The sequence below is a fragment of the Ostrea edulis genome, chromosome 1 (genome assembly GCF_947568905.1).
Source record: "Ostrea edulis chromosome 1, xbOstEdul1.1, whole genome shotgun sequence".
In the NCBI taxonomy this organism is placed as follows: Eukaryota; Metazoa; Mollusca; class Bivalvia; order Ostreida; family Ostreidae; genus Ostrea; species Ostrea edulis.
In genome coordinates this window covers 19,694,847-19,715,860 of record NC_079164.1, presented here as the reverse complement: position 1 = coordinate 19,715,860, position 21,014 = coordinate 19,694,847, and the positions used below count along the sequence as shown (strand labels likewise).

The 21,014-nt window shown below is 35.6% G+C and overlaps 1 protein-coding gene and 2 long non-coding RNA genes across 4 annotated transcripts in view; 2 read left to right on the top strand and 1 right to left on the bottom strand.

Moving 5' to 3' along the window:
- LOC125663609 (guanine nucleotide-binding protein G(o) subunit alpha) overlaps nt 1–7,744 on the top strand; it is a 30,953-nt gene extending 23,209 nt beyond the window's left edge. Inside the window, exons 4-8 of one of the 2 annotated variants that reach the window (XR_008799705.1) lie at nt 1,205–1,365; nt 2,405–2,533; nt 2,787–2,916; nt 3,413–4,620; nt 4,981–5,646. Coding sequence is in view for 1 of the 2 variants with exons in the window: in XM_048895888.2 (XP_048751845.1) it covers nt 1,205–1,365; nt 2,405–2,533; nt 2,787–2,916; nt 3,413–3,566; nt 6,160–6,347 (762 nt within the window). In the remaining variant the exon portion in view is untranslated. Of the gene's footprint in view, nt 1–1,204; nt 1,366–2,404; nt 2,534–2,786; nt 2,917–3,412; nt 4,621–4,980; nt 5,647–6,159 lie in introns of those variants that run through there. The other variant, XM_048895888.2, reaches the window with a different exon arrangement.
- On the bottom strand, nt 5,556–11,348 carry LOC130051265 (uncharacterized). The gene is made up of 2 exons (XR_008799706.1): nt 8,109–11,348; nt 5,556–7,823 (listed from the first exon to the last, which is right to left on the bottom strand). It is a non-coding gene; the product is annotated as an uncharacterized LOC130051265 (long non-coding RNA).
- Nucleotides 11,349–11,455: 107 nt separating this feature from the next.
- LOC130051266 (uncharacterized) lies at nt 11,456–13,608 on the top strand. The gene is made up of 2 exons (XR_008799707.1): nt 11,456–13,163; nt 13,257–13,608. It is a non-coding gene; the product is annotated as an uncharacterized LOC130051266 (long non-coding RNA).
- The last annotated feature ends 7,406 nt before the right edge of the window (nt 13,609–21,014 follow it).

The following is a 21,014-nucleotide window of genomic DNA, read 5'->3' as shown; positions in this document are numbered from 1 at the left end:
TGTTGTTTTTTTAAACATATTTCATTGTAATTGATTTACAAAGTTGAGCACAAGTTCTTAAAACTTAGAATGCTTAAATTGATTCAATATCATTTTGATCAAATTAAATATAAAAACTGAGTTGCTTCAGGATTCTTGCACAAAATGCAAGTGTACAATTGATTTTGAAATAAAACCACAACTGTCGATTTTTAGGGCAGATACATGTAGCCCTTTCAGAATTTCTTTCAGTGACATTGACCTATCACCGTAAAAACTAACAGGAACCAAGGTCTATACAAAAGATATCATTCCTGCAAGTTTTACTAAATTTAGATGAAAAATTGTAATCAAAGGCTTTTTTGTTCTGAGATTCTGCTTCAGTGACCATCAGCTGATCTCCTGGATACCCATAGAACCAGGGTCTTTATGTAAGATACATGGCTGGATTTTTTAAAAAAAAATCAAATTTGAAATGATGATACCTAGTATAGATACCTAGTAGATTGTTAAGAGTTACAGGTCAAGGTCACAGGAAGGAGATTTCCGAAATCTATTGGTGTACAAGATGCAAGTTACATTTCTTTCTCTTTTGATTTATAAAAATTAAGAAATAAAAATATAAGACTATTAATTTTCAGTAAAGAATGTAGAAGGTCAAGATCACTGATTAAGTAATTTCAAGGTCATTGATTAGGTAATTAATTGTAAACTAGGTACTTTTGTATTTTACTCCAATATTTCTGGTTCCTAAGTTTTATTCTTTTACATGTAAAAGGTCAGTGAAATGAAGTGTTTGACTTTAAAACTGCTTGTGTTTTGATATCAGTAGCACTTGCAGGAATGCTACATGTATCTAACAATATTCCATGTTGCGAGGGGATATTGCGACTTGTAGAACCCTGGTTTAGGAGTTGTAGTCGTAGAGTCGTGTAAATGTGATGGTACTAGTAATCATGTGTTTGTCTATTCGTAATTTCGTTTGCCCAAAGTACAACCCGGGAGTTACTGCTCACGCATACAATGAATGGAGCAAGTCAGTCATCTTTGGAAAGTACTTGGGTTGTGATTTTGTAAACAATAAAAGAGGCGGTATTGCATAAGAAATATATATATGTGCAATATACATTTTGTTCATAGAAATAAGTCACGCAAATTTATTACATGTGTGTCGAGAGATGAACTCTATGCCGTAGAAGTAAACCTATTGTTTTGATCTTTACAGTCAGACGCAAAAATTGTCTTGGATGTTATATCTCGAATGGAAGACACCGAGCCCTTCTCAGAGGAACTCTCGGCGGCCATGAAGAGATTATGGACGGACACCGGGGTCCAAGAGTGCTTTGGGCGGTCCAATGAGTACCAACTAAACGATTCTGCAAAATAGTATGTACCAACTCAATAATTCTGCAAGAATGAGAAACAATATATCAGAAAGTTCGGTACTTTGATATCCAATAACAATTACTATTTTACATGATGTACAAATGTATATGAGGTGATTCTGATGTCATGGTAAAATATCAATGTCGCTTGTTTGTGAGCTGATTGTGACTTGTAAAAGAGGGAGGGGGTGCGCGCGCGCTGATTTATATATCCATTCACCTCATGGTCTATTCAAAAATTAAAGCGGGGTCCTCTTAGATGAACATTTCCTTTAGCATACGAGAAATATACCTAGACTGAATGAATTAAACGTCTTCCTTCAAATTGTTAAACACAAACAAGAAAAGCTCCAAGTTTTCTTTTCCGAAATTTTCTGCAAACCATACTTCATAATGAAGCAATGCAGTTCAATAAATTTTCTAGATCTGGTAGAGATAACACAATATTGTAATGTATATATGATAAAATTAAATGAAGAGCGGTAATTTTAGAAAGCTTCGATTCAACCACTTGTTTCTACAAGATACAGAATACCCACCGTGGTAAATGCTGTATTGGAGGTTTTATTATAGAGAGAACTGGGAAATCTCCCAGACAGCTTTAATAAATAATTTATTTCTGACGTGGAACAACTCTCTTCTTTACATCCTTAATGCCTGCATCAACATATGTTTGGACCTTGTAGAAAGAAGCATTACATCGGCGCTTTAACCCGCCTTTCAGCGTTGTGTTCTTTAATCGAAGAATGAGTCATCGGGAGAAAATAAACTCAAGATTCTTATTTTTATCTTATGTATTTCAGAATCGAGCTCCCTGCTTACATAACGATAATTGCTGTAGTTTTATAGTAAATTTCTCCTTCGAAATTATATCACCCATTGCGTAACCATAGTGGTCGTTGTAATATAATACTAGTATACCTTTCAAGAAAGTTGCAGTATCGCATTTCGCATTATTTGTACATTGTAATCTAGATGTAACTTGACGTAATTGCTGTTCTTACTTTGCAGTACATATTATACCTGATTTCTTCTTTCAGTTTTCTAGATGACTTAGATCGCTTAGGAGCCAAGGATTACATGCCCACAGAACAAGATATATTACGAACCAGAGTCAAGACCACTGGCATTGTGGAAGTTCATTTCTCTTTTAAAAATTTAAATTTCAAGTAAGATTTCTAATGTTTCATTCTCAGTCAGTGCTGCATTTATTATACATGTCATTTGTAATTCTACGGAATGTCGAATCTTGCATGTATATTAAAAATTTGTTTGATGTATGGGTGTGTAGAACAAAATAGTGCTGATGGCGGCTGTTTTGAAGTGAATGTTTTTATTAATAGCTTGATTCCTAAATATTAAGCCACAGACAGAGCCTCTGTTCCGAGTGCTTCAGTACATGATTTGTATTTTTCTTGATAGATTATTTGATGTGGGAGGCCAGAGATCAGAACGGAAGAAGTGGATTCACTGTTTTGAGGATGTAACCGCCATTATATTTTGTGTAGCTATGAGTGAATATGACCAAGTTCTTCATGAAGACGAAACAACCGTAAGTTTAGAATAAAACAAAATAAATTCTTTTGGTTTTTTTTCCCTTTTTCAGATTGCAAGATTTTAGAACTTAGATATGCGTTAGTTGAAGATGAAGAAACATATTTATTTTCATAAGATTTGTAAAACGCTCCATGCGTTTCATTAACCGTTTTAACATTACGATTGAAAATAAAACCTAGTGGTAGTTTAGCATGCAAAATTGAAAAAAATCCCGTCTTTATAAGCCAGTGATCTTTGATAAAACGTAATTGAAGGCTTTAGAATCGTGGAATTAATCGCCTTGTCTTTCCATTATCATGGATATCGTCCGCTTTATAGGGTGACGATTTAAAGAAATAATATATTCTTTGCATGCCATGTCTTAAGCATCACTTTTTATGATGCCATTATCTACCCCAGTCAACATGCAAATCTAATCGACATGATTCCTAGAAAATTAAAAGTTCAAGAAAGTTCTTAATAGTGTGAATTATGCATCTCTTATTTTTCAGAATCGAATGCAAGAGAGTTTGAAATTATTTGATTCTATCTGTAATAACAAGTGGTTCACCGATACTTCAATCATCCTATTTCTCAACAAGAAAGATCTGTTTGAAGAGAAGATAAAGAAATCTTCCCTCACTATATGTTTTCCTGAATATACCGGTAAGTCCCAAAGATAAACAAATATTCAAATCCAGTAGTTCGAATTATCGATGTAACATTCAAATTCTAGTGGTATATAATTCTTTTTAAAGATACATTTGCAGAATTTCCCCTGTTCGATCTTCCTTTGTTATATATAGGTATTTGATAACATCATCAACACAAAGGGCACTTAATTTGCCTACAACCAGTATACACACAGTGTTCAAAAGTTACACTGCATGATACGTATTTTGGGTGTGATGTATTTTCAAAATGGCATGTTGGACAAATTACTCCCTCGTCTTTTGTGGGGCTTTTAATTGATTTACCCCAGACGATAAATGAGCGTAATATTCTGGGCGAACATGTTTATACTTGTTAGAAATATTAGAATAAACTTTATTGTCATACAGAGTGTATTCTTAATTAGTACCTGTTAGAAATATCAAACAAAATAAACCCACAGACTATAATTTTTTTAATGAAACTAGCATGACATTTAAATTGAATATGCACATTTTCTCGATTATACATGCAATTTGTACAAAATTCTTAAACATTCGACGGTTAAAAGATTCACTAATTATCCTCTCGCAATTCATAGGACTGTTCTTGTGTCGGCAAGTGTGTGTGTATAACACATAGGACTGTTCTTGTGTCGGCAAGTGTGTGTGTATAACACTGAGCCTGTAGAAACTCTACATGCCACAGAATTTGCTCAATTGATTAGATACCTCACATGTAGCTTTGCTATCAAGATAGAAAGAACGTTAATAATTTTAGGGTAAAAAAAATCCAAAGGTCAAGGTCACTATGAGACTTCACAGAATAAGCTAGTAGACACTCATTGCGAGGGGATATGCCCCACCTTATTGCATGTGGTTTTTTAATACAACTCTGTAACCACTTTGCCTAAAAATAAATCACAAAACCCAGCATGTTTTAATTGCTGATTCTACGTGATCCGCCATGTTGGATTTCGACTCATCACAACACACACCTCTGACGTGATGTAGGAAAGTGTACCCTAATGTACACCGAAAGTTAGCACCACTGCATCTGATGTAGGAAAGTGTACCCTAATGTACACCGAAAGCTAGCACCACTGCATCTGATGCAGGAAAGTGTACCCTAATGTACACCGAAAGTTAGCACCACTGCATCTGATGCAGGAAAGTGTACCCTAATGTACACCGAAAGTTAGCACCACTGCATTTGATGTAGGAAAGTGTACCCTAATGTACACCGAAAGCTAGCACCACTGCATCTGATGTAGGAAAGTGTACCCTAATGTACACCGAAAGTTAGCACCACTGCATCTGATGCAGGAAAGTGTACCCTAATGTACACCGAAAGTTAGCACCACTGCATTTGATGTAGGAAAGTGTACCCTAATGTACACCGAAAGCTAGCACCACAGCATCTGATGCAGGAAAGTGTCCAATGTACCGCGGATGTAAAATGGATATAGAATGCTTCGAAATCGATGTTGTGCTCATCATTTTGCCCAGTAGCGAAGGATATGAGGTCGTGAATTTTTCACCTGAAATTAGTTTTTTTCATCTCAAGATTTGTTTTTCCTTTTTACAAAGTCATTAATGATTATGTAACACGAAGTAGTATGGACATCTTCATTCGGTATTGAGGTTTATCTCCAAATACCACTCACAGTAAGATATTTTAAAATGAATATGAAATGATTAAAAGATTGTATCATAAAAACTTCTTTATCGCGTACGTATTATACAACACGATCTAAATGCACTGTACTCATTTCCAATCCATGCGTTGACTTGGGGTACTTAAAGTATTATGCTGTCAAACTGTAAATGCCAGATTCTCGAGAGTGTCAACAAGTTAAGAACAAAGGTGTTTTAAAATTAAATTGACACTTTCATTAATTATCATTGATTATTAAGACCGTGGAGAGCTGTGCAAACAGTATCGCCTAAGAAGTGTTTATGACCTGTTCTATTTCAGGCCCATATAACGAAACAAAACAACGGGAGTCAATCTTCACATGAATCAATTCAACATTGAAAATTATTTCTAAGTATATAATGCATTAAAAACACACCAAAGATGACTAATGATTAAGAGAGAGAGAGAGAGAGAGAGAGAGAGAGAGAGAGAGAATTTGGCCTTTCTTCTTTACCGGTTCTTGTAATGCTATATGTGAAGTTAGCAATTTTAAAAAAAAAATAAATTGTACATAGAAATAGAATTGATCCAAATGAACACTGTATAAATATTCTATTCTATTCTATCTTTTAATTCTATTTCTCAAGACCGGAAGTTTTAATGGATACAGTATTTGCCCCAGTCCTATTTGTTATCTATAAGATAGATGTTTTCTTTTCTTCCGTTCTTAACCTAAAGGTTTGATTGAAGAAAAGGCAGTATGCATTTTCGACATTTTATAACGTGTTGCAGTACTACTTAATGTCGCATGGGAGATCTGGATGATATATCAACATTGGTGCTCATTTGTCATATGCTTTGTGGAATGTCCCAGATGGACTTATTTTCTTATTATACGTAAATGTTTTGAAGCGGTAATCTTAGACATTGAAGGTTTAAGCTCATAAACAAAAATTCATTTTCTTCGTAGGAAACCAGACATACGAGGAGGCAGCCGCCTACATTCAGGCCCAATTCGAAGCGAAGAACAAAAGTTCAACGAAGGAGATATACTGCCACCAGACATGCGCAACAGATACCAATAACATCCAGTTTGTATTTGATGCCGTTACTGACGTCATTATAGCCAATAATCTGCGTGGATGTGGCTTGTATTAGATGGAGCCAAAATTTCGCGCCTTTTGGACGTAAAACACTTACACACAACAAAAGCAAGACCATACATGAGAACATATGGGATTGTCGTATGCCTGATGAATCTCACAAAGGCTTGATTCATGTGCAATTATGTTAGATGCGAGTGTCACAGACATTTTTTTTCACTGCCAGTGTACACTCAGATCTTTATCTTGGCAGAATTTAAATTTTGACGGTATTGCTGCTCACAACATATGAAAATGTGCATGCACACATACAATATTGAATGCATAATGTAAGTGATAGAATTTTCACAAAGTGATAGGTTAGGTTTCAATTGAGTGAAAGAGAGACATGACATGGCTCGTCAGTTGAGAGAATGTTTTACCATTTTGAGTCACCGTAGACTACGAAATTATAACCATGGTAACTTTACAATGCTCTGGGCCTTTGATTATGTACCTTCGATAGTGTGTTTGTCAACATAGAGGTCAAAAACGTGATTCATGCATGGCTAAGACACTTATACATCCAACTTGGTGTAATTCGTAACAATGGTTTTGTGGCTGTAACTCTTTGTATTGTCTATTTATAACACAATTTCCACCATTGTCTTCTTGGTGTAAACTGAAATCTAAAGGGCTAACTGACAATTTTCAAATTATTTATTTAGATAGATAAGATCCGGCTTAATGAGAATACCTTTCAAATAGACATTTTTTTCTGAGAAGCGAATACCACAAGTGTTTGCTTACAATTCTTTGTATTGTCGTTGTGTAGGTCATCCAATCATGTTTGAACGAATGTGTTTCCTCTGCTTGCTATTTAGCCATATAGTGAATGTCTGTGTTATTTATAAGCAAAAAGGAGGCAAATAGTCTAACTGTGGACGCCCGTTCCAATTTCCTCGTATGTGTGATATGAAGTATGTGTATTATTTGTCATGAATTTACTTAGTAATTAGTTTACGCTTATCCCAACCACTTCCGGTCTCTGTATTACGGCATGTACTCTGTTGCTTTTTTGCATATTGGGACCATGTAACTATAGCAACAGGGTCATGCTTTTGGATTCACCTTTAACCCTTTTGAAGTGATGCATAATCACTGAAAAACGGTTATGATGTATGTTTTCTATTTCGCAAATTTCTGATGTTGTGGACTCTTTATCAGTGTAAAGACTCCATCATACTATCTTTCTGTGAAATGGCAAACCAACAACACTTGTCCTGGCTGAATTGATTATATTGTGTAATGTGTTTATAAAAGTGCTGTGGTAAAACAGAAAATGGATTCGCTTCCATTTCCTATTATCGATTGTACATCATAGTTATGTTTATAAATTATTTTAGTGTACTGTGTGTTTCAAAACACATATATTGACTGATCCTAATATACCCTTTTTTCAATCAATATTGTCAGTGAGATGGTAGAACAACACTATAGGTACTATCTGTATTATACGTATATGTGGGGTGGGTGCAATATTTTTTATTACCTCCAGGGCCGTAACTGCCGATGAGGCAGACGAGGCAACTGCCTCGTCTGATTTTTTGGCAAAAAAGAAAATAAAATTATATAAATGTTATATTATAGGATATATGTTTAAAATGAAGACAAGCACCTTTGTCTTTGACACCATATTACGATTCTTTACATAGTACAAATGAAACACAAACATGATAAATTGGGATTTAAAAAGTGTCATTTTCAGTCGTAAAGTCAATCGGCGGCCCCCAATCCCCTGCCTCCCCTGATTTAGAACCCTACTTACGGCCCTGACCTCTGTCGGAGATAGCAGGTTTTTCTTTGGAACTCATAGTTAATTAGGAATACTGTTTTCTTTGAATCATTTATCAATCTGTGATTAATTCAAGTCAGTTTTCTGAATAATTTTTGACTCTATGTAACACACAGTTCACAGATAAATCTGGATATGAATATATATTTAAGCTGATATTTATATTGGTGTTGTTTGTCATAAAAAATGACCGTGTCGAGAATAGCTTCATTTCTTTGAAGTCCATATGAGATGTAATCGGTAGATTTTTAATGTCTTTGTCGCATTGAAATGATTTCAACGTTTAGCTTGGATAAACTTACTAAAATCGGCTTCATATTGAAATAATTTCAATATATGTTTTATCGCTATGTGTTGACATGTAAAACAAAGTTGATATTTTATCAACTTTTGGGATCACGTGATTTTTTTTCTTGGTCATGTGGTCAAATTGAATTTTAGCTTGATATTCTACGTACGTCACGTGATTTTGTGACAGCTACTTGATCATTAAGTGTTAAGTTGTCAATGGTATATACATATATATTAATATATATAATTGTGAACTTTTCATTAGAATAAAGAAGACAAGTATAGATCTGTTCCTTCACTGAGCCGTATAGGGCCCCATTACACACAATATGAGGGCTTCTTCGAATAACTCAACCGTATATCAAACTACTATAAAATAGAAATGTCTCTGTGTAACACTTTCCATTTATCGAAATAAAGTCCTAGTATTTATCATGAACAGGCTTGCTTTTCTTTTTTTATCTCCGGATTTTGCATTCTCAAATTTAAAAAAAAACAACAAATGTAAACAACTTCTGTTAAGAAGACCGCCATACAAAAACCACTCTCATTTGTTCAATCGGATACATGTAGATTTCTATGATACCTATGATTTAACACGCATCTGTTAATGAAGTACATGATATTTTTCTTGCAGAATTTACGGCTAAGCCTGGGTAATTTTTCTGTTATTGTATCAGCATTAGAATTGTTTTATTGAAAAGAAGTAGATTTGTCCTAATGGGCCTAATTCTTCTCATGGGACACGTTCACATTTAAGATTGCACATTCTAATTATAAATGTGAACTTTGGATTCTCTTCACGGTAAAGTAACTAGGAAAAATAACAAATGGCATTCTTTTGACATTGGTCTTTATACGCCCCGAATATTCTTAATCTCCCCCAATAGATACTGATACCGTATTGTTGAAATAACTTTGTTATAGGACAGTGACAAACCGCAGGGGGGTCTTATTTCTCTGTGTTGCAAACGGAATTTTAGAGATGGTATTAATATACATGTAATATACAGAGTATTAATAGAGTACACCGAGTGTTAATAGAATATACAAAGTATTAATATAATATACAGAGTATTAATAGAATGTACAGAATATTAATAGAATAAAAAGAGTATTAATAGAATATACAAAGTATTAATAGGACATACAGTGTTAATAGAATACAAAGAGTATTAATATAGTATACAGAGTATTAATAGAATATACAGAGTATTGATAGAATGGACAGAACATTAATCGAGTATACAGAGTTTTAATAGAATATACAGATTATTCATAGAATATACAGAGTATTAGTAGAATATAAGAAAAATGTGAAGATAACGAACAGTTGTCAATCTCATAACTTCTATAAGGAACATAAGATGAAGATTTGGGCAAACACGGACCCCTGAATATACCAGAGGTAGGCTTAGGTTCATAGGAGGAGTAAGCATCCCCTGTGGACCGGTCACACCCGCCGTGAGCCCTATATCTTGATCAGGTAAACAAAGCAACCCGTAGTCGAAACCAGTGTGCAAAGAATGGTTCAAGAACGTCAGACAGCATATGACCCAATGCCAAGTTGTATTGGCAAACTAGATCGTTATAACAACTATAGAATTTGCGACATGCTGACTTTCAAGGAGACTGTAGAAACCCCTGTCACGATATCTTATTTGTCAGTAGCCCGATTCGATTTAAAAAAAAAAAGCTCTTGCGTATCCAATCAGTTGAGAGAGGTTAACACCAAATGCAGGTGATAATGGAATATTGCTACATAAATATTGGGAAGTTGACGATGGAAAAGCTGAAATCATCCCGTTTGTCATACAGTTGAGTTGTTAGTGTGTCGTTAATGACTATGTTCAATAACATATCTAAGTACCAAGCAGATGTGGAAAACACTGTGTTGTCTTTTATTTCGAGTTCACTGGGATATATCTTTACTCCTCACGAAAATATTAACAGCTGTGAAGGAGAAACTTCAAACGTACTGTGCCACTACATATGCCAGATATGTTGTAAATCAAATGAGGATTCTAAAAAGTTCTAATGAACTTTTAGCAAACTTGAAATCGCAAAACTTTCCTCAGATCAACATCAAAACGTATGACTTTTCAACACTTTACACAACCATTCCTCGCGATAAATTAAAGACTCGACTTTCGGACATCATAGACAGTTGCTTCTTCAACAAAAATAGAAAACGCAAATATTCATATCTAGTGATCAGTCATTCAAAAAATTACTTGAACACCACTCTGATTTCACGCACAAGTACTCTGAAGTTGAAATAAAAAAAATATGTTGGAGTTCCTCATTGACAATATCGTCATGGTCTTTGGTGATCAGGTCTTTTGGAATTCCCATAGGCACAGATTGTGCTACATTGTTACAGTAGCTGACCTGTTTTATATTCCTTTGAAGCAGAATTTATTCAAAACTTCTTTGTGAGAAGAAAAATTCTCTTGCTATGGCCTTCAATTCGACATTTAGATACATCGACGACGTTTTGTCTATTAACATTAATAACTTTCATTCATATGTCGATTTGATATATCCCCGTGAACTCGAAATAAAAGACACCACGGTGTCGTCCACTTCTCTTCATACTTAGATATTTTATGGAAAGTGGAAGTTCACGGCAAACTAACAACTCAACTTTATGACAAACGGTATGATTTCAGCTTCTTCATCGTCAACTTCCCAATATTTATGTAGCAATATTCCATTATCACCTGCATATGGTGTTATATCTTTCAACTGATTCAACACGCAAGGGATTGTTCTACGTATGGTCAGTTTTTAAATCGAGGCAGGCTACTGGCAAACAAGTTAATGGTACAGGGGTTTCAACAGTCTCGTTTAAAGTCAGCATTTAGCGAATTCTATGTTCGTTATAACGATCTAGTTTACCAATGCAACCTATCATTGGAGCAAATGCTGTCTGACGTGTTTCATACCGATTGTTGGGCCGTTCGTGGCACACTGATTTTGACTACGGATAACTTCGTTTACCTGAACAAGATATAGGACTCAAGGCAGGTGTGGCTGGTCGACAGGGGATGGTTACTCCTCCTAGGCACCTGATCCCGCCTCCGGTATATATTACTTATCCTCTTAGTCCCCGGTGGGACATAAGGCTTCAACAAGTTGTCTCCATCTAGCTCTGTCCTTGGCAATATACTGTGCTTGTCCCCATGAGTAACCCATTTCCTCAAGTTCTGATGTTACGGTTCTCCTCCAGGTGGTACGTGGTCTGCCTCTTTTCCTCTTTCCAGGTGGTGTCCAGTGTAGAGCTACTTTGGGAATCCTGTTCTGGGGCATTCTCATTACGTGACCAAGCCATCTCATTCTTATTTGTTTTATCTCTGTGCTGATGTTCTTGCTTTTGCACTTTTGGTGTAGGTTTTTATTACTGATTTTGTTTGGCCAAAAGATTCTGTTTATTTTTCTAAGGCAGCTGTTGTGGAAGGCCTCAACTTTTTTCATATCAGTTTCTATAACACGCCAGCATTAAGACCCATACAGGAGGACTGATTTCACATTGCTGTTATAAAGTTGGACTTTGGTCCTCAGACTGTAGCTGTTTGATTTCCAGAATGTTTGGAGTTGGGTGAATGCTGCACGTGCTTTGTTGAGTCTTGCCTTTATGTCTTTCCCGGCACCGTTGTCCTTGCTAAGTATGCTTCCTAGGTAGGTGAAATCCTACCTCCTCCAGCGGTTCTCCATTTAAAACCACAGGTTCCACTGGAGCATTTATTATCATCACCTTGGTCTTTTTGGCGTTGATGTTAAGACCAGTTTGTTTGGCAAATTTGTTCAGCTGATCTGTTTTTTCTTGTAGATGGGTCTTGTTCCCTGAGATCTCTGCAAGGTCGTCTGCAAAGTATAAGTCCTCTAGGTTGCTGAACATAGTCCACTGGATACCTCTCTTCTTATCTGCTGTGCTGTTTCTTTGGATCCAATCAATGACTATTAAGAAGAGGATATGTGACAATATACATCCTTGTCTAACTCCAGATTTGACACTAAAGGACTCAGAGATGTTCTTTTCTAATATGACACTGCATTCAAAGTTTTCGTAGAATGCTCGCATAAGGTTACAGATCTTCAATGGGATTCCATATGATCTAACTATTTTCCACAATGTATCCCTATGCACACTGTCAAATGCCTTCTTAAAGTCAATATAGTTGATGTATAGTGGCATTTTCCATTCAAGACATTGTTCGATAATATTACGAATGGCAAAAATCTGGTCTATGCAGCCTCTTCCTCTTCTGAACCCAGCTTGTTCTTCTCTCAATTTATCATCAATAGCTTCATCTATTCTGCTGAGAAGTATTTTGCAGAATACCTTACTGGGGAATGAGAGCAATGTTATTCCTCTCCAGTTATCACATATTTGTCTGGTATATATACACCTGTAAAATAAAGGTAATTTTAGCGTAAAGTCATCTGAATTGATGACAATAAGAGCGGAGTAAAGTTACATCCGTGGTGTGATTTGGTCGCGACCAGCGATGAAAAAACTGTGGCGTTGGCCTAGCCTACCTGAATTTGAAAACGCAAGAATTGTTGAACACAGATTTCGACAGAAATTCAAAGGATCTTAGAGAATTGATAGAGAATATGATGGGTCAAGTTAACGTCAGGCTTATAGTCCGGTTTTGGAAGGAAACAACAGCATGTTCATCGTTTGGACTCGTGGTTGTAGCCATGGAGGAGTAAGACAGATCAGATCTAGACGAAGTACAGGTAGGTTGCTTCTGTTTTTACCTTCAGTGTGTGTAAGAGAAAATAAAAACGAATTGACAGAGTTTCTGTTCATTTGAGAGATTTCTGTTGTAGGATTTTAATGAAGACTCGCACCGGTACCCTGACATGAACATTTTTCGAGCCTCGAAACCAGCCCCGCTCATGATGACGCCCAGTCATAGCCTTGAAGACAGTTGCCATGAAACAACAGGTTAATTTATCATCATCAAGTATATAGGCTTATAACTGTACCTCCATTTTTTCGATTCCAATATCATAGTTATTTTATGAATTCGCCATGTTGCAGAAGTTGCAGTTTAGGCATAGTTGCAGACGGTATTTAAAACTGTTTAAAATGAAACAACAGAACGGTATGTTTAATATTTCTGTTTTATGAATTGATGAAATTCTTATCTGTTTACAAAATAAACTCTGTATAAATATCCCGATGCGTTTGTTTCTATTATGATGTCATTGCAGTGGCGGGTCCAGGGTTTCCGAAAAGGGTGTGTGTGAAAGTCAAGTATTGGCCAAAATACTCAGCCATTTTGGGTGCCAATCTGGAATTTTACCCACACTTTTTCTATTTTTATGCCCCCCTTCAATGAAGAGGGGCATATAGATTGCTTTACACATGTCGGACGGTTCGTAAACCACATGTTGTCCGCCCAATATCTTGAGAACCATTCACTTGATCGTAATGATATTTCATATGTGGGTTAGTTATGAGTAAAAGACGACCCCTATTGTTTTTTTTTCCAGGTCAAATGGTCAAGGGTCAATCTACTCTGGACATAGGAAAACACTGTCCGCTCAATATCTTGAGAACCCTTTGCTTGACAGACATCAAACTTGGTACACTGGTACATCCCAAAGAATAGATAACCCCTTTTGATTTTGAGGTCACAAGGCCAAAGCTGAAACTGGACATAGGAATATACTGATCACTGAATGTCTAGAGAACCCTTTGCTTGACAGGCATCAAACTTAGTACACTGGTACATCTTCAGAAGGAAATGACCCCTCTTGATTTTGAGATCACATGGCCAAAGGTCAAGGGTCAAACTGGACATTGGAATATACTGTCCGCGCAGTACCTTGAGAACCCCTTGCTTGACAGACATCAAACTTAGTACACTGGTGCGTCTTCATGAAAAGATGACCCCTATTTATTTTGAGGTCACATGGTCAAATGTCAAGGGTTAAAGTGCACATAGTAATATATTGTCTACTGTATTTTAAGAATTATTTGCTTGGTTGACACCAAACTTGGTACACTGGTACAGAATAAGACGTAGATGACCCCTTTTGATTTTTAGATCACATGGTCAATCCACTCATGACATAGGAAGATATTGTCTGCTCAAAATTTCGAATTGGTGATACTACAGTACTATGAATTAAATTATGCATGTGTATAACCCTTTTCAATTTTGCACCATGGGGGCATATATGTTTTACAAACATCGCTTGTTTAAATTTGTGGCGAAAAGGGGGAAGACCCTCTAAATCCGCCACTGCATTGCATAAGCAAGAAGCCAGGTGAAAGTACCTGACTTTTGAAGCGGTGATTGTATTCATACGCAAGAAAAGACTGATCACATGACCAACTTCATGTTACAAGAAATTGAATGTCAATTTCATTAGTATTGTCATATAAGGAAGTGTATTAGTAAATGTGAATATGTACTTGTATTAACATGTATGCCATGACCTTTTTGCCTGCCAGGGGAAGAGAAGATGCCCTGTCCGATCAAGCTACGCAAGATTGTGACAAATAAAAGAGATGAGACGGGTTTTGAATTGAAGAGACTTGTAGTATGACATCTCCCTGACCTGCCGATCGCCAAAATTCTTTAAGTAATGTTGCAATTACTTGGAAAATGTGCCCCGGGGCGGAACCCCCTGTTTGTTTACAAATTAGTGTTTCTTACCCTGTGTATTTTATTATACCGGTAGAAGACCAAACTTCGTGCTACTGCCGTATTAGAACGTGTCAAAATTCCAGAAAGTATGCACCACATGCAGGCATCTTACAACAACAGGTGTTCTCGTCCCACAAATAGACAATATGTTGTGAAGTGGTCGGCGTCAGACACCTCGCTTAAGTTCATTCAGAATAAAACTCTGAACTCTACAAATCTGGAGAACATTCTTTGATACATTTTTTCGCAGCAGCAATTCTAACTTACATTTAACAGTACAAAATGTTGTTGTGAACAGAAATATTCTTCAATAAGAAATAGAGCCACTCTCAGATTACGAGGTATATATGTACATCCAGGTTCCACTGTCTACGGCACGTGGTCACACACTGAAAGCAGTAACCCAAACAAGTGAACACTAAACCATTGTGGTTTGTGATGAAATAAAGGAGCCTTCCCATAACAAGGGGCCCACAGGCGCATCATAGCCCATACAGGGATTCTCTTACAAGCCTCAATATGGAGTCTTTTGTGCACGTGTTTATGGTCTTTCAAAATACATACAATTCCTATTCGGTTACAGAATTAGGAAAAATGGAAGTTTGACGGATATAAATCATTTTAACATTGCCCCTTTTTTAAAATAAATTTTCATTATGTGGCCATATTGGCCCCGCCTAAAGGCCTGACCCAGGAGCCATGAATTTCACACCTTAGGTAGAGAGCTTCATGGACACCATAATTATGTATTTAGTTTTTCTCAGATATATATGGAAGTAGAGAAGAAGATTTTTGTAAGATTTAATACATTTTCACTATATGGTCATAAACCTGAACCCTATACTCTCAATAGAGACTAGAACTGTCATTCCGGCACTAATACACCCCCCCCCCCCCACACACACACACACTAAATAAAACACACTTCCTCAGACCAAACCAGAAGTTGTCTAATCAAATGGTCATCTAGTATCCATCATATGAATTTTTTTTTTATTGAAAATGTTGCTTTACAAAAATCAATGAATCAATCAAGCAATAAAATATTTCCGGTGACGCTCAATATAAACACTATATACATGTACCAATACAGAGGATATTCAGAGAATTCAATTGTTTATTATCATTTCTCTTAATTTGGTACATGGTTTAAAAGTTGCTAGAGTATGAACACCCCAACACTTCGCCAACAGAAGATGGATACATAGAAAATGGAAATATTCAAAGATTCACTATAAATCAAAATGTAAGGCACATAAATGTTATTTTACTTTAATAAAAAAGATGTATGTAAAACGTCTTATTCAAACCTTTTAATTTGTTTTTGAAATATTCTTCAGACAAAGAGACACTTTTAAACAAGATAAAAAATTAGCATATTTTTCTAATACTTTAAATATTCTAATTTAAAATAAGAAATGCAGGCTAAGAACAATGTATTCACAACGTTTAAATCAAATCTCTTCATGAAAATTTAAGATATACTCCTTTAGTTTAAAAAATGACTAAATCCATAAGTAGAAAAAACCTGTTATTTGAAACTTAGTTTGCGGGGGTATGAATAAACAAAAAATGCCCAAGATCGACACGCTTTTCCGGACTTCTCTGCAAGAGAGTTCCGCTAACTCGGTATTTACGATCTTGCGTATTACCTTAACTATAAAATTTTGTCAAATATCTACATTTCTATGATTTGATAAGGTTTACAGAAATATATATATATATCATTTAATCAAATATCGCTAACTCCCATATTCGACTAATGCCTCGTTCACACGAAGAATTTAATTCGCATTAAACGTAAGTGAATTAAATCTGAACCGCGTTCACACGGAGATTTTAATGCGCATTATAGTTTACTTCGAATTAAAATTGACGTCGCGATTTAATGCGAATTAAATTTACTTCGCATTAGCTCGGTGTGAACGCTAAGCGAAGCTAATTCGAATTAAATGTAGACGCATGCGTAATGGCCAATTTGGGTCACATGCATCATACCCATGGTCAGCTATATATATTAATGTTAGTTTTGTACGAAAAACTAAGCAAAATGATAATAATCTCTAAAAACATGTACAAACAGCATGTCATTAGATAATGTCAGACGTAAATCTGTGCTCTGCATAGGCATACTGAGTATACATGCGGAAGGAATTGTTTTTAAATACGACAACAATGTTTTAAAATAGTGATAATTAATTTTCTTTTTTACATTTTTTAAAACAAATATGCCGTTCATTGTTAATTTTAATACCATATGACGTCATAGTAGACTTATAATACGTATTAGTAATTGAAAATTACGTCACAACAGTAGTCAGCGGAATGGTGAAAAAGACGTTCCGAAGTTTTAAAATTGGGCCCATGAAGAAACAATATATTGTCTAGATTGAATGCTGGTCGTCAGAGGAAATAACAAGTAATTTCTTGGGAACATATAAATAAACACGACAAAACTCCTTATGTGTAGATCAGCATGTAAATTGTAAACATGTAGTATACTACATGTCAAACTTCCACCAGAGTTCGTTTGCTATTCGTAGGTGACGTAATGAGGCCTCGACGGGGAGTTTGTACTACATGTATATAGCATTTTGAACAAAGAATTCTGTATCTACACAATATTCATTAAAATATCTATAAGAATAATTTTCAATAACATAGTCTATTCTTTAATTTATTTCGCGCACCCTTTAATATATATGCATACGAAGTTAATGCGCATTAGTTTACTTCGCATTAAATATTACCGCCGTGTGAACGCTATTTAATTCGAATTAATTTAAAATGCGCATCCGTGTGAACAAGGCATAATAAAACTGAACTCTAAATACTGTCAACAGAAATAATACAATAAAACTATCTTTTCCCACGTTTCGATAGTATAGCGGGAAAATGTTGTCTTTACTATATGTGTATTTAAAATGGTATAGCCTGTGTAGTGGCATGATCCATGAATGATATTCAGATTTTGACCAATATAATTGCTTACTTTGGGGGTTTTAAGAGAAGGTTTTGTTAAATTATTCACTTAGCCGCCGTCAATTGTTCAAAGCTAAAAAGCAAAGCAATCGGTGTTTGTGGGTTACTTGTAATTTTATAAATGTCGGCACCCTGCACGTATACGGCTGGCTGTCGGGTAATAGTGTGTTGTATTCATTTTACATGGAGCAAGGTTACATGTACAATGCGTGAATTGTACTGCGAACAGAAACACTACAAGATCTAGCATCCATAGTCAATCTATACCAAAATATGAAACACAGTTTATACTAGATGCCCCAAATACATATTGCCTGTGACTGCTATGTTATCATTAATTATAAGAATCAAAGGAAGTGCTATAGGAGGTTATACAGGCCGTATTTGTTTATCCACGGCGGAAAAGTCCAAATCATTATAGAAAGCTAGTCCACAGAAGCATTAATTAAATGAATAAAGCGAATTGTTTGAACTTGTTGCAAGACGTAATATTGGTTAACCAAGTTCTGCTATGTTCTCTTGCGCTCATTTTGATTATCATTTCAAGGAGATGTTTGTTGATTTACTCAAAGCTTGGCACTTACAATGTAAGCGAAACCCAAACTGTACCGGTGCTGGAAGGATAGATAAACCAAACCTCCGAGCAGTTCAAATTCAAAGTGATAAAAAAAAACCTTAATGACATTTCCCCCATTACATTTTTATTTTGCAACTTTAATCATAATTCAAGCATGGAAAAATTCTTTTTCGTTCATGGAATTCGCATCAACAAGCAATTTTCTGTAACAACCTAGAACTGTCCCTTATGGATTGAAATGGGACTTAGAGATCAAGTTAAAATCCACCTATGACGTCATTCTTTTGTTCGAACACTCCATTATTTTTCAGGAATGGAGAGTTCGGAAAGTAGGTCAACCTTTATACAAGTAGATATAAATGCATGCAACAAAAGAATGAAAAACGTAAGACATGATTAAAATTAAATTAAAATTTAGTTTTTATTAATGTTTACAGTGGATTTTAAGTGGGTCAATGTACTCGTATCACTCCATTCCTTAAAAGCAATGGACCTCGGCCCCTTCGGGGCCTCGGTCCATTACTTTTAAGGAATGGAGCGATACGAGTACATTAACCCTTACGTAGTGGACACTGAAAGATTCAGAGTTCCCTTGAACTTTTGACCCCGAAGTATGTAGTGGTTTTCTCATCTGAAGAACGACAGGCTAAGTGGGGACGTTACCACAAGCCAAAAAACTCGGGATCCTTTGATCTTGCACGTGACAACATTCCTGACGACCAGGCACGTTGCGTCACACTTTCCCCCTGCTACATTTGGAGACTCGCTCAACCTGTGGACAGTGGTCCAATAATGTATTTGGAGCGGGAAGGGCTCGGGTTTAGATGTACCTAGGTTGATTGAATCTGAGGATGTGTGCGACGAAAAGGCATACAGTATACTCTTTCAGTACAGACTGGCCCGAATATTTTTGTTTTGTGGCAATGTTCCTGATGTTCAATATTTTTTGTAATTTAAGGTAGGCCTAGTACCAAACCAATTTTTAAAAAAAAAATATTCTTATTGTTTAATATATATGTCTTGAAATGTCATTTGTAGTTTTTCTTTTTAAATTGAACTATAGATTCTCTCTTTATACAGCATTGAGTACGGCAAATAGCTTGAAAAGTTGACCTTCAAACATATCCTCAGTGTGGTTATATACACGTACTTACAAAAATTAATTTGTGACTTTGATTATTACTTTATTTGGTTTGGTTTTTTTTTTGTTGGGTTTTTTTTTGTATTTCATTTACCTCTTGTAAATAAATTTCTTTCATAAAATCTACATTTCCTCCACTTTAAACCCCCCCCCCCCCCAAAAAAAAACAACCAAAAAAACAACAACAACAAACCATGTACATTAATGAAAACTAATGGATTTAATCCTTTTCTGACTGAAGTGTCCCAGACTGGATTTGTGACCTTTATAAAAAAAATTCTACAGGTTAAATTTCTTTGCAAACAGATGCAGTTTAATTAATATAATAAAAAGGTCCTGTAATTTTCAAAAAAATAAAAATAAAATAAAATAAATAAAAATTGAACTACAACTATAACGATATCTGTTTAGTACTACCATGATTATTCGCTTTTGTAATTTAGTTTTGTGTAGAATAATTAAAAAAAAATTAAAAATAATCTTACTTAACAATTAAGTTTCTTTCTTTACTGATAATCTTTTTCTTCTTAATTTAATAATTTCCAATGGCGGAGTTAGGGATAAGTAATGTGCATGCAGATTAAGGCGCGGGGGGGGGGGGGGGGGGGGGAAGGAGGCAGCCTTAATCCCCCGCATAGTGGCTTTACTCCTAATACCCATACTGGGAGTAAAGCCACTGTATGCTAATGAAATTTCAGCTAACAAAAACAGATATCTGATTTTTTGCTCTAAAATCTCCGTCTTCATCCTAAATTCAAGTATAATGAATTACAATCTAAGCAAATGATATAGACTTTTAATTGAATATATCCTTCGATGCACTGAAAAATGTTGGGATAGTACAAATAACGCATTTTGAGGATGGAACCCCCATTTGAAAACCTAAATTAACCCCCTCTTTCCAAAATTCCAGGATCCGCCCCTGTATGGTGACCTCCGTATTTTGTTGATTGTTCTGTTGACGGTTCAGTGATTTTTTTGTTGGCTTAGAAGCATGCTTCTTTTCAACACAGGTTTAAAAAAAACCAAATATAGCAAAATGGGATATACACAAATCAGACATTTTACGATTAACAGTACCTGTACATACCAGAGTTTTATTTTCACGGTTTATTTGTTTAAGTTAGTACACTTATTTCAATAAAGTTTTCATTGTTGTTCTTTTCTTTCCTATTTTGCAAAATGAAGTGGAAGCCCATGCGTACACGTAGCTACGCCCCCGACTT